This window comes from Pogona vitticeps, chromosome 5 (genome assembly GCF_051106095.1).
Source record: "Pogona vitticeps strain Pit_001003342236 chromosome 5, PviZW2.1, whole genome shotgun sequence".
NCBI lineage: Eukaryota > Metazoa > Chordata > Lepidosauria > Squamata > Agamidae > Pogona > Pogona vitticeps.
The window spans coordinates 39,071,752-39,085,427 of NC_135787.1; the positions used below are offsets into that span (position 1 = coordinate 39,071,752).

The window sequence follows — 13,676 nt, forward strand, 5'->3', positions numbered from 1 at the left end:
AAAATTAACTGTACCCATATTTTCTGTTTGAAAAAGTACTTTGGCAATAAATGCACAGATCATCATGCATTAGTGTAGTTACCCTCTATGCGTATATTATGTGGAGACACTGGGCCAAAGATGCAAAACACACACAGTAGGGTTCCCATTGACGTACATACACATACTGTGTTCAGAGTTGTAGAAATAAATGACCAGTAATTCCGTCATAGGACCCTTTTTGTTCTTGAAATGCAAATGCCTAGCAGACTTAATTAAAACATTTCCAAATGTGACCTGAATTGTATCTCCTAAGTGAATTGAGGAAAAATCGTTCAAACATAGCAAGGTTGTGAAGCTTTGCAATGGATAGATCTTTCAAAACTGTTATTTTCATCAGGCATAAGGGCCTATCCTAGGGTGGGCAAAAGTACAGTCCTCCGGATGTTTGTTAATTGTAGCTCCTAGGAGCCTTCGCTTGGAGCTTGTAGTTCAGCTGGAAGGGTCCAAAGTATCTGCCTTTGGCCTAGCCAGACATAACACTGAAAAGGTGTGATATTAAGTTTTTACCTAAATCGCAAATCACATGAAGTTTCCTAGAATGCCACATCCTGGATTTTATTTGGGGCTCTTCCTATGGTTCTTAACACTTTTAGAGCTTGCAGACATTACCCTTCTGAACTACGATTCTCAGAATGCTTTCTGTGTGGTTCTGAGTTGTCATCCAAAAATGTAACGTATCCAAATTCTGCACTTCCTAAAAAGGATCATGGATCTGTTCTTACATCTGCCTTAACTTGCAGTTATACTGTATAGCTGCATTCCATTCATTTATCTTACTCTTGGTACAAAGTAGACATTGCTACTGTATTGACGTTAATGGTGCAGTTCAACTCTGTCCTAACTGATACTATATTTTTCCCCTCTCACCCCGAATATAAATCAAATAAACACTGAACAGTGGGCAAAATGTATATCCCAACATTAGGTACCTGTTGACTTTTCACTACATTTTCAGTACCATAAGACTTCATGGCTTGCTACAAACTCATTCTACCCTCTTCTGTCTAAAACCAGATTTTCAGGATATTGGAAGAATGAAGCTACACAGCATTGTATCTGGGTGAACACCAGAGGGCATATTAAGACAAAAAAGAGAGAGAGACCAAAGTAAAGTTCATGTCTGTATTTCAGTAAAACCTACTTGAATACACTTTGAAACAAGAGTACAACAAAATAGAATATACTTTAAATGTTGAATATACAAACTATTATAGTTCATTTTGAACACTGTTACTTCCCTCTAACTTCAACTAAAAATGTACAGGCTTTAAAACTACCTGACAAGAGTTCATGCCAAGCGTGACCTTTCGAGTGACAGAGTAGAAGCTGAAACTGAAACATATGCACAGATGTCGAGGCAATGTGGGTGACCCAAGCCTGGTGCAGCAAAAGGCCAAAACAAACACTCTGGCCACTTTGCCCACAATTAAGAAACCAACAGACTTGACTACCATACAAAATATGTTACATGTAATTCTATAACAATACTGAGCTAGGTATAAGATTTTTAAAAAACTGTCTTAATAAAAAAAATGCTTTACACAAACAAGCCATTAGCTTATTTCAAGAAAGATAACTGAAAATCAGTCTAAGGCTTTCATTTTAAAATCTGCTCAAGCTGTATGATACAAAAATCCCTCTAGCTCTTCACCTTCGTTTAGAAGCTCTTTGACCCCTCTCCTTTTAATTCACATTCTAGAATACCAAGTAGCAGAGTTTTTCACGTAGCACCAGTTGAATACTGTGGGTACACAGTAGTAATTGCTGGTATTCACAATAAAAATGCATCGTATTTATCTTTTGTAACAGTGAGCCTCTTCCTACCCACAAATACACATAAAACTGAGAACCCCTCACAGATCCAGCTTAGTGTTCCATGTCTTAGTGTAACTTGAGAAGGCAGTGACCCTCTTCAGCCCCACCTTCAAGTCCCTGGAATTTTTCTTCTTCATCTGCTTAGTCATTTCCCAATTGGCAAGAGGCAAATGTGTCAGTGTGCGGATGTGGTTCAATTCCCACGAAAACATGAGATAGTATTTCATTTCCAGTAAGTTTCTAATATATGTCTAACTATTAACAATTTTTAAAATCTCAGCTTTTGTTGAATTTCTTGATTGTGTCCATTTCCCTGCATCTCTAAACATGTCAGTTTGCTTAATTCCACATTGGTCTGTATAATTAATAGTTCATAGCTGCCTTTTCTTCATTTCTCGCATGTCACTATTCCCTCCGTTTTTACTGTGACTGGGAGGGCAATGGCTGAGGGTGTACTGACAACAACCACATGGGTTACTGTCTTCGTTCCATCTGCTGGCTTCTCTTCTTGCACAAGTTGTAGTGTCTTAACCTCCCGTTCCTGCTTTAAAGCCACTGCTTCGGATTTTACTTCTGGACCTTTTATGACCGCGCTGATAACTCTGGGAGGGGTATGGCTACCTGCCTGCTGGGCAGGCATAGACAGTCTCATCACAGGTGTCCCATGAGCTATAGATACTGGAGTAAGTGCTCTCACAGCCAGGGGTGTTCCAACTATGTTGATGCTTCCTGTCCCAGGCAAGCCAGTTTTTGTTTGCAACTGGCACTGTGCCAATTGCGTGGCAGGGATGGTGATTATTTTTGTAGGCTGCATTGTGATTTTCTCTCCATTTTCAGCAGATGCTGGCATCACGGTAGGGATTGTCTGGATTACTACCTTTGGGGTTGCTGCTGTTGTTGGGCTTGTGCTGGTAATCAAGGGTGACCCTGTATTTACGGACTGCACTGCAACTGTTGATATTTTCTGTCCAAGAGACGTCATCACAACAGGCACTTGCATAGCCACACGCACAGTCCTATCACATATACAAAGATGAATATTACATTATGATCAATTAATACAGAGAAATAATGCAAATAAGTGAATACCACTGGTCTGATCCTATTTTCATAGCAACAATTTTACAAGGGACGGGATTTTTGGATTTTCTAAACAACAAAAACCATAATCCTCCATTCTGGGAGTTCTAGCTACTTTATAGGCATCATAGATTCCCCGAATGTGATGTACCTGGGAGAAAGGCCTAAATTAGAAAGCTTTGAGGCTTAACTATGCCTTCCACTAATTGCCCTATTCCTGCCCCAATGCTAGCTGGGAGCTTTCCTTCTAAGCAGTATACTTGAGTGGCGCTTGGCCTCGCTAAGCCTCAAAACCTTCTGATGTAGGCTTTTTTCTCAGATCCATCACACTCCGGTATCTGCAATATGCCTGTAAAGTAGGCAGAACTTCCAGGATAGAGACCTATGGCATCTGTAGTTCAGAAAATCCAAAAATTCCATCCCTATATTTTACCCTTCCCTATAAATCACTTATCAAAGTTTCAGGATTTAGTTTCTCTGTCTCTCTACTGCTGCTGCTAGAAGAATTACAATAAAGTATCTAAAAAGATTTAAAGTATCTATAAAGATTGCAGGATTAAATTATTTTAACAGTAAGTTTTTTCAGATTTTCAAAGTGTGGAGTAAAGGCAGCCTTTGAAAACTGAAAGGCAGCAAAGCCAAAAGAAAAGCCAGTTTTTGGAAGCCATGAGCCAGTAAACAAACATGTGTTTTTAAAAAACCACGAATATTTAATACATCTCACTTCAAACTCAAATCACTGAACAATTTGGTTTATGGATTCTGTACTTGGAAGAATGCATCAATCTTTAGAATCTCAGTTTAAGTAATCACTTTTAGAAAGAGAGGTACAATTTCATTCAAAAGTGCTACACTGGTTCCTCCAACCCTCAGCTCATCTGATAGGCAAATCATGCAGTGCAAACCTGGGAGCAGTTGTTGCAGGGACAGTGGTAGTGGTGGGAGAACATGATGAGACTTCATGCCCAGATGAGGAGATATTCACCACTCTGGTAACGGGCTTCTCTGCTCTTGCACAGTTCAACTGAGATGCATTTTTTCCAGCACGAGCCGAGGTTGCTGCTTTCAAGAGGTTTTCTGCAGATAATGACACTCGTTCCAATGATTTCTCGTCCGTGGGGATTGATAAATCTTCACTACTACATTCACTTTTGTCATCAATAACCACTATGTTTTTAGGCATTTCCTTAAACTGATACACAAGCCTTTGTCCTTCAACTTTTGCCAAAATTCCTCTTTGATAGTAGTATCTTCAAAAAAAAAACACAAGAAAAATATATTTAACATAAATATAAATCATTGTTTTCCTCTCTTTTTAAGCTTGCATGTTAAGAATAGCATATTTTCCTGCCTTAACATAACACATGCATACCAGACTGTAAAAAACACTGAAAACTAAAATCAGGTTAAGATTTTTAACAATTAATTAGGTTTCTGAAAAGAAAATGTAATTGAAAGCTTAAGATCATTTTATTAAATGAAAATCTCAAGAAAGTTTGCATTATAACTCCCCATTAACTCTTATAATGACATTGGTTTAAAACAAAATTCCTCAAAATTATTTCTTAACATATCTACTCCTCTTTACCTCAGAGCCCTTCCCATTGTTTCATAGTTCATGTCAGGCTTGTTCTTGTGCTTTCCCCATAGTTTGGAAACAGCTTTTGAATCCACAAGTTTAAAGATACCCTTCTCCCGCTGAGTCCACTTGATATATCGGGGACAAGTATTTTTGTCCTGAAGTAGATCTAGAAGGAATTCCCACAAGTAGGTTGTGTTTCCTGCAACAAAAATAAAATTGCATACCACCTGTTTTTTTAAGATTTCCCAACCAAAATATATAGTACCAGATGTATAGACAGATTCACTCTATATATACACAGAGAGAGAGAGAGAGACAGAGAGAGTTGATGCAGTATCACTTCTAAATGACAAAACATACCTGTGGAAACAGGAATCTAGTAGAAAGTAAACATTGCTCATACATGGCAAATCAATAAACTTATATAAACTCTAAAAAGAGAAGTTGTAACCAATTAATAGACTAAAGCAACATGAAGATGTTTCCTCAATGGATTCACAACAGCGTAAGAAATTATTATAGCATTACCTTTGCCTTCTCTTGGCTTCTTCTTTATACCCAGGTCTGGAGCTGCACTGGAAATGGCTGGTGGCACTTGAGTTTTTGGCTTACGCCCAGCTGCACAGAAGGGTTTGAAAAACTGAAATGTGCAGGTAGAAGTAATGCTTCCTAGTTGGAGTTTAGATCAAGTTCAGGTTTTCACCCAAATCTAAATAAATAGTCCATTACCTGATGATACACTAAGATTGTGTCTCAAATCCCAATTTCATTTGTTTCATTTTAAAGAAAATAATCTAATTGTATTCCATGTACTAACACACTATGACTGATTCACTGATATTGCAATTATTCCCCTTATGTAAATGGACTTGATTATGTATGACCTCCATAAATAATAAAAAACCCAACTTTTTTGTTACACCATTGGTGTAATGTCATTCATGTAACATTCAACAGTAAGTTGCTGCAGGTTAAGAAGTCAGTGTAGGCATTTCCTATTGCACACTGAGTAAATACAACGGCTGTGTGACAGGAAGCACGTGTGTTAATATCTTGAAGCACTTTGCTGCAAAGTTATGCCAATGACATTACACTGGTGAGTACAATGGATAAGATTCCTATAACACAAAATTCCTTCCATAGAATTGAGAGTGCAGAAACACACGTCTGATGTTGTTTAGCCTAAGGGAAAAGCATTGCTACGTCCCATTTTCATAGAACACTCATGGTAAACTGGGAATCTCAACTCCAACTGCAACAAATACCCCATGCATCACTTCAAAATAAATCCATGTGTCACTTCTAAATAAAGAGATCTAAACTCTGTATTTAGGTCAGTATAATATTCAAGTCAAAACATACCAGAATCATTACGGCAGGAAGTTTATTGTTTTTATAACCCTCCTTTTTAAAAAAGCACTTTATTGCTCAAAATCTAGAAATGATACATTCACAACTCAGCTATCCTAATTTTTTATTAAGTCAAATAAGTCAAAATACTAGTTTATATAGATAACATATATTTCTTTATACCATTTTTCTAGCAGCATGCTGAGCCTTGCAAATCATTTTTTTTACTTTTTTTGTTGTTACTTTCTCCAACCACTTTTTTCAATACCTTTCTTTTTTTTCATTGGTTCATGGATTTCTGGAGAAGCTGGTACAGGGGAGGTATCCATTGGTTCAGATTCCTCAGTTGACACCTCCACTACTGTTTCTGTAATCACATCTGGCCTCATTGCAGCATGGATGAATTCTGGAGTTGACACACATGGTGGGACAAAAACTTCCACTAGAAGAAGCAAACAAAGACTTTTTAACACCCACTGGACACAATCCAGTATGTTTTGCACTGCAAAGAAGTACTTTCTGGAAATGTAACAAAGATAAGTTTTAACCCAACAAAAAGCAACACCATTTCTAAAACCTTCTGCTTTATATGCATCTCTAACATATTCACACATATCATAATGCATGGGGAAATATAGTCTTTATGGTAATATAACACATCTGATTCAATAATTTGCTTCCAGAAACTGAATATTACATGTGAATTTAGAAAAGGGTTGAAATGGTGCCAGTGGTAAATTTTACTGCCCTGAACCCCATACGCACAGCTGCAGTAAAAAAATATATGCTACTGAAATTAAGTGATGCAGAACTAGGGACAACCCTCCACATTTTTATGAGCTTTTAAATCAAGGTGCACACAGAGCATGCACCTCATTTTACATAATATTTGCATTTCTGGAAGACTTCCAAAATTGCAACTACACTTTAAAATCAAGTGTTTCTATATGGCACTTTCCAAGTGGCACTTTCAATGGACCTCTGTTTACAATAAATTTAGCCTTCCTGTCACTGCACCACTGAACATCACCAACAAACTTAGCCATGGGGCAGCAGCCAGAAAATCAGGCAACAGAGCAGATCCTGCGCCAATAGTCCTGGTACAGTGGGGTCTCTACTTAAGAACGTCCCTACTTAAGAACAATCCAACTTAAGAACAGCTCCATTTGCTAAATTTTGCTTCTACTTGAGAACAGAAATCCAAGATAAGAACAGGAAAAAAAAACCTTTCCTGCTCTTTTTGTAACCTTAGGTCATCTTAGGTTAAAAAAAAATTCTTCCCCTAGTGGTAGAGTACGTATTAACCAGCTTTGCATTAGTTCCTACGAACGCACCTCTACATAACAAAAAAACAGCCAGAATGGATTAATTGGTTTTCAGTCCATTCCTATGGGAAATTTTGCTTCAATTTAAGAACGTTTCAACTTAAGAACACCATTCCAAAACGGATTAAGTTCTTAAGTAGAGGTTCCACTGTAGTTTCTATGGATGGAAAAGAGCAGATACGGATTAAATGGTTTTCAATGCATTCCTATGGGAAATGCAGATTCAACATAAGAACTTTTCAACTTGAGAACCACCTTCCAATACGGATTAAGTTCTTAAGTAGAGACCCCACTGTATAGCCCATGTGTTGGCCATCTGTTTTAGGTAAACCAAGGAAAGAAAATTTTGCATCAAAGGGCAGAAGATAAATATAGTATCTTCAATAAATCTGGATGACTGAAAGAGTAAATAGGATGAAAATTAAAGACAAGTTACCTGAAATTATTTCATCTTCCCTATAGATCTGAAAAGATTTTATATACCATAATGTTCACACTCAGCAAGACTATTGTGACACCTCACAGTTCTACACAACTAGAACAAATTCACGAATGTTCATAAAAATGAAGTTGTGAGATGGGTAAGCAGCACATTGCAACCTACTAAAGTAATCCACAACTGATCTGCATGTTACCTTTCTGTCGCATAAACTCCTTATAAATTAGGTTTGCTATGGGAAAACTAATGGAGGTGACTTTTTTTCATGTTTGTTCCACACAACAATATAATTTATTTTGTGCAGAGTACATAACATTGCCAAACATCTATCTGAACTATTGACATACCAGGTGTCCTTGCATCTCTTAAGCAGGTTGGAGATTCCATATGAAGCAAGGCTTCTGCTGCTTCAATTGTCTTATCTGAACAGTGCACATTGCTGCCATGAACAGATGCTTCCACTGCCGAAGAAAATAAAAATAAATCTATCACACAAATGCATGTGGTTGACTGGTATTCTGAACCAGTTGTCATATATGGCCAAATGCATACACACCAAAGTCACAAATTGAACATTATTATGAAAAATGTTTTTGAAAACAACATAATATGTATTTTAGGTAAGAATTCAACGCTTTTCTTTTTACAGCCTTATATTCCATGGCAGAAGCACTTCAGATTTGATCAGGTTAGAAGAATGTGCAGGAAAATAAATTTACACTAGTACTAGATACCTTTATAAATAGCTCAAATAGCAAATATATTTGATTGACTAAAACAATAATCACCAAATTTTAAAAGACAGAACAAAGAACAAGTAATTGGCAGTCAGAGAAAACAGCCCACATTGTGCACTGTGGAGGATTCTCATCTACTAACACAGTTTCTTTCCCACTAGCCATTTCTCTCCCTATTTATAATACAAACACCCAGGATGTGGTAAGCCAAGTACTAAACACAGATCCAAGATTCAGTTTATCATTCTGTTCTATCCATTATCAGGAAACATACCTGATGAAAACTGTCTGGGAAATAATTCAATGGACAAGAATCAAGAGCGGGAAAAGAGATAGTGGCCACTTTTGATGGTCCAGTGGTATGCAAGGTATTGCTCGATAGTCACTCAATGTTATACTGTACATGATGGTATATGAGGCTACAAAATGAGATCAGGGGACTGGCTATGTAAAAGGTTGGGGGAAAACTGGAAATTTATAATAAAAAAAAACTTTTTCCATGGTTTCAAAACTTCTCTGCTATGAAGAAACTTCAGCCTATCCTTTTGAGTCTTTATGACTTAGCACTGAACTGTCTGTTAAACATATTAGTACATTCCTAATCACATTGCTTAATCTCATTCTCTTTAATCATAATTTCAAAGGAAAAGAAGCAAACATATTCATCAGGATGAATATTCAACCCAGAACTTCTGTACCTGCTTAACAATTACCCCATATAACGACAAATCCGCTTCACGACTCGTGGCGCAGTGGTTAAACTACTGTACTGCAGCCAAAACTGTGCTCACGACCTGGGGTTCAATCCCAAGTGGCAGCTCAAGGTTGATTCAGCTTTCTATCCTTCCAAGGTCAGTAAAATGAGTACCGGGGGGCCTCCATAATTAACTTGTAAACTGCCCAGAGAGTGCTTGAAGTGCTATGGGGCGGTATATAAGCAGCACACTTTGCTTTTGCGATCGCAATTGTGATCGCAAAACAATTGTTTTAAATGGTTTTTTTTCTCTTTGTTTTCTCTTTGCTTCGGGAACCGATTCTTTGCATTACGACGATCAAAACAGCTGATAGTCGGGTTTTCAAAATGGCTGCTGGGTGCTCAAAACGGCTCCCCGCTGTGTTTTTGGATGGATTCCTCACTCTACAGACACTGAAAATGACCGCCCCTATGGAGGATCTTCGCTGGAAGGTGAGTTTTCAGTCCACTGAAACGCTTTGAATGGTTTTCAATGCATTTCAATTGTCTTTTTTATATTGCTTTACGATGTTTTCGCTCTACAGAGATTTCGCTGGAATGAATTAACGTCGTTAAGCGAGGCACCACTGTATAGCATGTGGAGGAACTGTAGTAGAAAAAGAGGATACCATGTGGAGGAACTGTAGTAGAAAAAGAGGAAAAGCCCAGTGAGCCGTCCCCTCAACTAGAGATGCCCCAGCAGAAAAGAGCTATAGGAACGAAAAGGGTAATGGAGAAGGAAGAACTGAATATAGAAAAAGAGAAGGGAATGGAATCAAAGGAGAAAGAGGGACAGATCAAGATATGCCTGGTTGAGGAGGGAGATAGGAGAGGAGGAGCTAATCTGGCCAGTATGGGAAGAGGATACAGTATAGGGGAATCGGGTGGGAAGAGAGAGGACTGTGTGCCAATGATGGGAGAAAGAGGGGGAAAGGGAGAAAGAGAGTAAAGGGGAAGAAGAATTAGAATATGAGAGAACAAAGGGATTGCTAGAAGACTTCCCTAACTTAAAAGTGGGTGGATTATTGCCTGATCCGGATGCTCCAAAAGGAAAGGGGGCATCTACAGATTCTTTGGAATGGACAATTATGGTTTATCCACGGGGACAAGGTCGCTAGAAGAAGGTGATCCGGCCGGACTCTTCTTTCAACCATCCACCACCGGAGGGAGATTGGGCCAGACACCCATGTTGTGGCATGATCTGCGCGATTCAGAGTATGCCAATGAACCCCTCAATGAACCTTGTCAGTTTTGGGACAGAGTTGTTGTCCTCACGTTATGGGTATTTACTTGACATTGGTTGTTTTGAACCTGTAGAAGTTATTATATATTCACCTAATACTAAATCGAATAAATCTGTTGACGTTCAAAAAAAGACTCAGTTGTTATTTCCCCCCAAAAAGGAGAAACTGCTTCAGATCTTTAATGAACTCAATCACAATGGCGCCCAACGTTGGGCAGTTCCAATGGCGGAAAATAATGAAATGTCGAGATTACAACAGACAATAGAAAGACAAGAAAGTCTGCTAGAAACCTTGACAGAACAACAAACTTTATTGATGAAATGAATTTTAAAACAAGAGAAGAAGACAGAAGGAGAGAAAGGACAGAGATGGGTCACCCAAAGAACATGTGGGTGGCGGGCCCTGCACCTATTAGGGTACAAAATATGGGATCTACTGATGATCCAAAAGCATATCTACATACCTTTGAGATAGTAGCAGTTGCAGCTGGTTGGTCTAAAGAGAAATGGACTTTGATCTTAACTCCTTGCCTCACGGGGATATTACAAGAGGTGGTAGACACCTTGTCTCCAGAAGAAAGTGCCCAGTATGAAATAGTGAAGACAGCAATTCTACACACCCTCAATCTGACTGAAAAAGCAAATAGAAAGAGGTTCTGGAAATTAAAGATGAAACTTTGAGTACATCCACGTCCGCTAACGCAAAGGATGAAAGCTAATTTAATACGATGGTTACAGTCCGAGGAAAAATCTAAGCAACAACTATTAGAAATACTCGTTATGGAACAATTGGTCACGACACTGGGAGGTAACCTGCGAAATTGGGTGCAAAAGAATCATCCCAAGATCCTAAAAGAAGCAATCCACCTAGTGGAGGATTTCTGCAATGCAAAGGATTATGGAAATAGCTCCTCTTCCTTTACAGAGAAAAACAGCAGACAGGAGAAGATGGAGGCAAACAGTTTCCAGGGTGTGGTGCCATAAGGAGTTTTCAACCCTAGTGTATCTGAGAAGGGAAGAGGATGTGGATTTGAGAGCATGGGACCGAAACCAGTGAGACCCATAACCTTTGACCACTGCCTATTTGAGAACAGAAGAGGCTGGAAAGGGAAAGGAGATGGGAGACCTGTTTGCTTGGAATGCGGTGTAGAAGGCCATCTCCGGCGTGAATGCCCAGGGACATATTGTTCCTGGGTAGGACAGAACTAGACAACCATGCAGGTCTAAGGCTCTGAACAGAATGGATGGGAGGTGATAGTGTGGGTGAATGGGGAGAAGAAAAAAGCATTGGTAGACACGGGGTGTGGTAAGACTCTTGTACAGAGTCTAAAGGGAGCAATGTTAAAAGAAAGTATGTATGTCAAATGCATTCATGGGGATTCAAAATCATATGGTACGGCCTGGGCCAATATAGAGATAGGAGAACACAGAAGGCTAAATGTAGGAGTTTTACCAGGGTTAACCAGAGATATGTTATTAGGACGTGATTGGGTGGGGCCCCACAAACTATTACAACTGAGAGAAGGCCTACAGGGAGAATGTGAAGAGCACAGAGACAACAATGACTTTTTTGAGAATACTTAGTGAGAACAAACTCACCTGTGGCAGCAGGATGATTCTACTTTACAAGAAGTCTTGAGAGAGGCCCAACAGGGGGGAACAATTGTAAAAGGCAGCTTCGGTTTCGAAATGCAAGAAGGTTTGTTGTATCATGTAGATAAAGAGGGAGGTAGACAGTTGGTAATTCCTCAAAAATAGAGAAAAACACTGTAACAGTTGGCCCAGGATGTACCCATGGCCAGCCATTTGTCCACTCATAAGATGATGCCTCGCATAGTACAACGATTTTGGTGGCGCAGAGTAAGCAAGGAGGTGGAAGAATATTGCTGGACTTGTAAGGAATGCCAGGTAACGCAGATTAAACCTAGGCCTGGAGCCCCTTTAATTCCTTTGCCATTGGTAGATCCTCCCTTTGAGAGAATAGGGATAGATATTGTAGGCCTTTTGATTAGGTCAGCAGGGGGCCATACTCAAATTCTGGTTTTAGTAGATTATACCACCCGATATCCAGAAGCCATCCCTTTGAGATCTACTACTACCAAAGTTTTGGCTAGGGAGCTGATGCAAGTGTTCTCAAGATTAGGTTTCCCTAAAGAAGTCTTGACGGACCTAGGTACTAATTTCATGAGTCAGACCTTTAAAGAATTATGGCGGTTATTAGAAGTTAAGCTTGTCCATACCGCGGTGTATCACCCACAGACCAATTGGTTAGTGGAAAGGTTTAATAAGACATTGAAAGTGATGCTGAGGAAGCTAGAGAAACCACGTACAGTGGTGCCTCGCATAGCGAGGCTAATCCGTTCCGGATTAACCCTCGCTATGGGAAACATCGCTGTGTGGAAATAAAAAAGCCTATGGCTTGAAAACTCACCGTTGTGCAAAGTTCTTCCATAGCGCCGCCATTTTCGCGCCCTCGGTAAGCGAGAGCAGGGCGCGAAAATGTGGCGGGGACCTTCCGGCCGCCATTTTGGAACCGCCAATCAGCTGTTCTCCCCCGCTTCGTTATGCGATATTCGCTAAGCGAATTGCTTAGCGAATATCACAATGCAAAAAACCTCCATAGGGGCCATCGCTGAGCGAATGCTCCAGCGACAGCCCAGAGCCCCTCGTTAAGCGATTTAATCGCTCTACGGGGCACTCGTTATGCGAGGCACCACTGTAGATGGCACTTATTAGTGGTCCCTCGACAGGACTCTCAGCTTTTGAAATGATGTACGGATGGAATCTGAGAGAGATTCTAGATTTGGTAAAGAAGAAATGGGAGAGCGGAAAAGACAATGCTCAGATAGTGGTACAACAAGTGATTGAGATGAGAGATCACCTGAATAAAGTAGCGAAAGTGGCTAGAACGCAATTCTGAAAGGTACAACAAGGACAAAAAAGAAGGTATGGCCTAAAAGTGAGTCCGAGGAAGTCCAATGTACGGCAAAAGGTGTTACTTTTACTACCAGCTGAGAATGCCAAACTTTTCGCAAGGTGGCAAGGACCCTACGAAATAACCAGATGTATAGGACAAGTACACTATGAGATAAACATGCCAGATATGAAGAAAAAAGTGGGAAAATTTCATGTGAATTTATTAAAGGAGTGGAAAGAACGGGAGGTATGTTGGGGAGAAGTAGAAAAGGATGATCTAGGTCCAGAAGCCTTAGTCTGTTTACAAGTTGTGCAGGAGCTATCCCTAGGGGAGGAATTAAGTGTGGACCAAGTCAGAAGTATAGAAGATAAATTTAAAGATGTTTTCTCTAATAGACCTGGTCTAACCACAAA

At 39.6% G+C, this 13,676-nt stretch overlaps 1 protein-coding gene across 6 annotated transcripts in view; it reads right to left on the reverse strand.

Annotated features, from left to right (window-relative positions):
* Nucleotides 1-1,150: 1,150 nt before the first annotated feature.
* ELF2 (E74 like ETS transcription factor 2) overlaps nt 1,151-13,676 on the reverse strand; it is a 58,728-nt gene continuing 46,202 nt past the window's right edge. For all 6 annotated transcript variants that reach the window (XM_020783079.3, XM_020783077.3, XM_020783082.3 and 3 more), the window contains 6 exons: nt 7,981-8,094; nt 6,138-6,311; nt 5,048-5,137; nt 4,526-4,718; nt 3,843-4,187; nt 1,151-2,873 (listed from right to left, as the gene is read on the reverse strand). In XM_020783079.3, the coding sequence (XP_020638738.1) occupies nt 2,246-2,873; nt 3,843-4,187; nt 4,526-4,718; nt 5,048-5,137; nt 6,138-6,311; nt 7,981-8,094 (1,544 nt within the window). In that variant the 3' untranslated portion in view covers nt 1,151-2,245. The remainder of the gene's footprint in view (nt 2,874-3,842; nt 4,188-4,525; nt 4,719-5,047; nt 5,138-6,137; nt 6,312-7,980; nt 8,095-13,676) is intronic.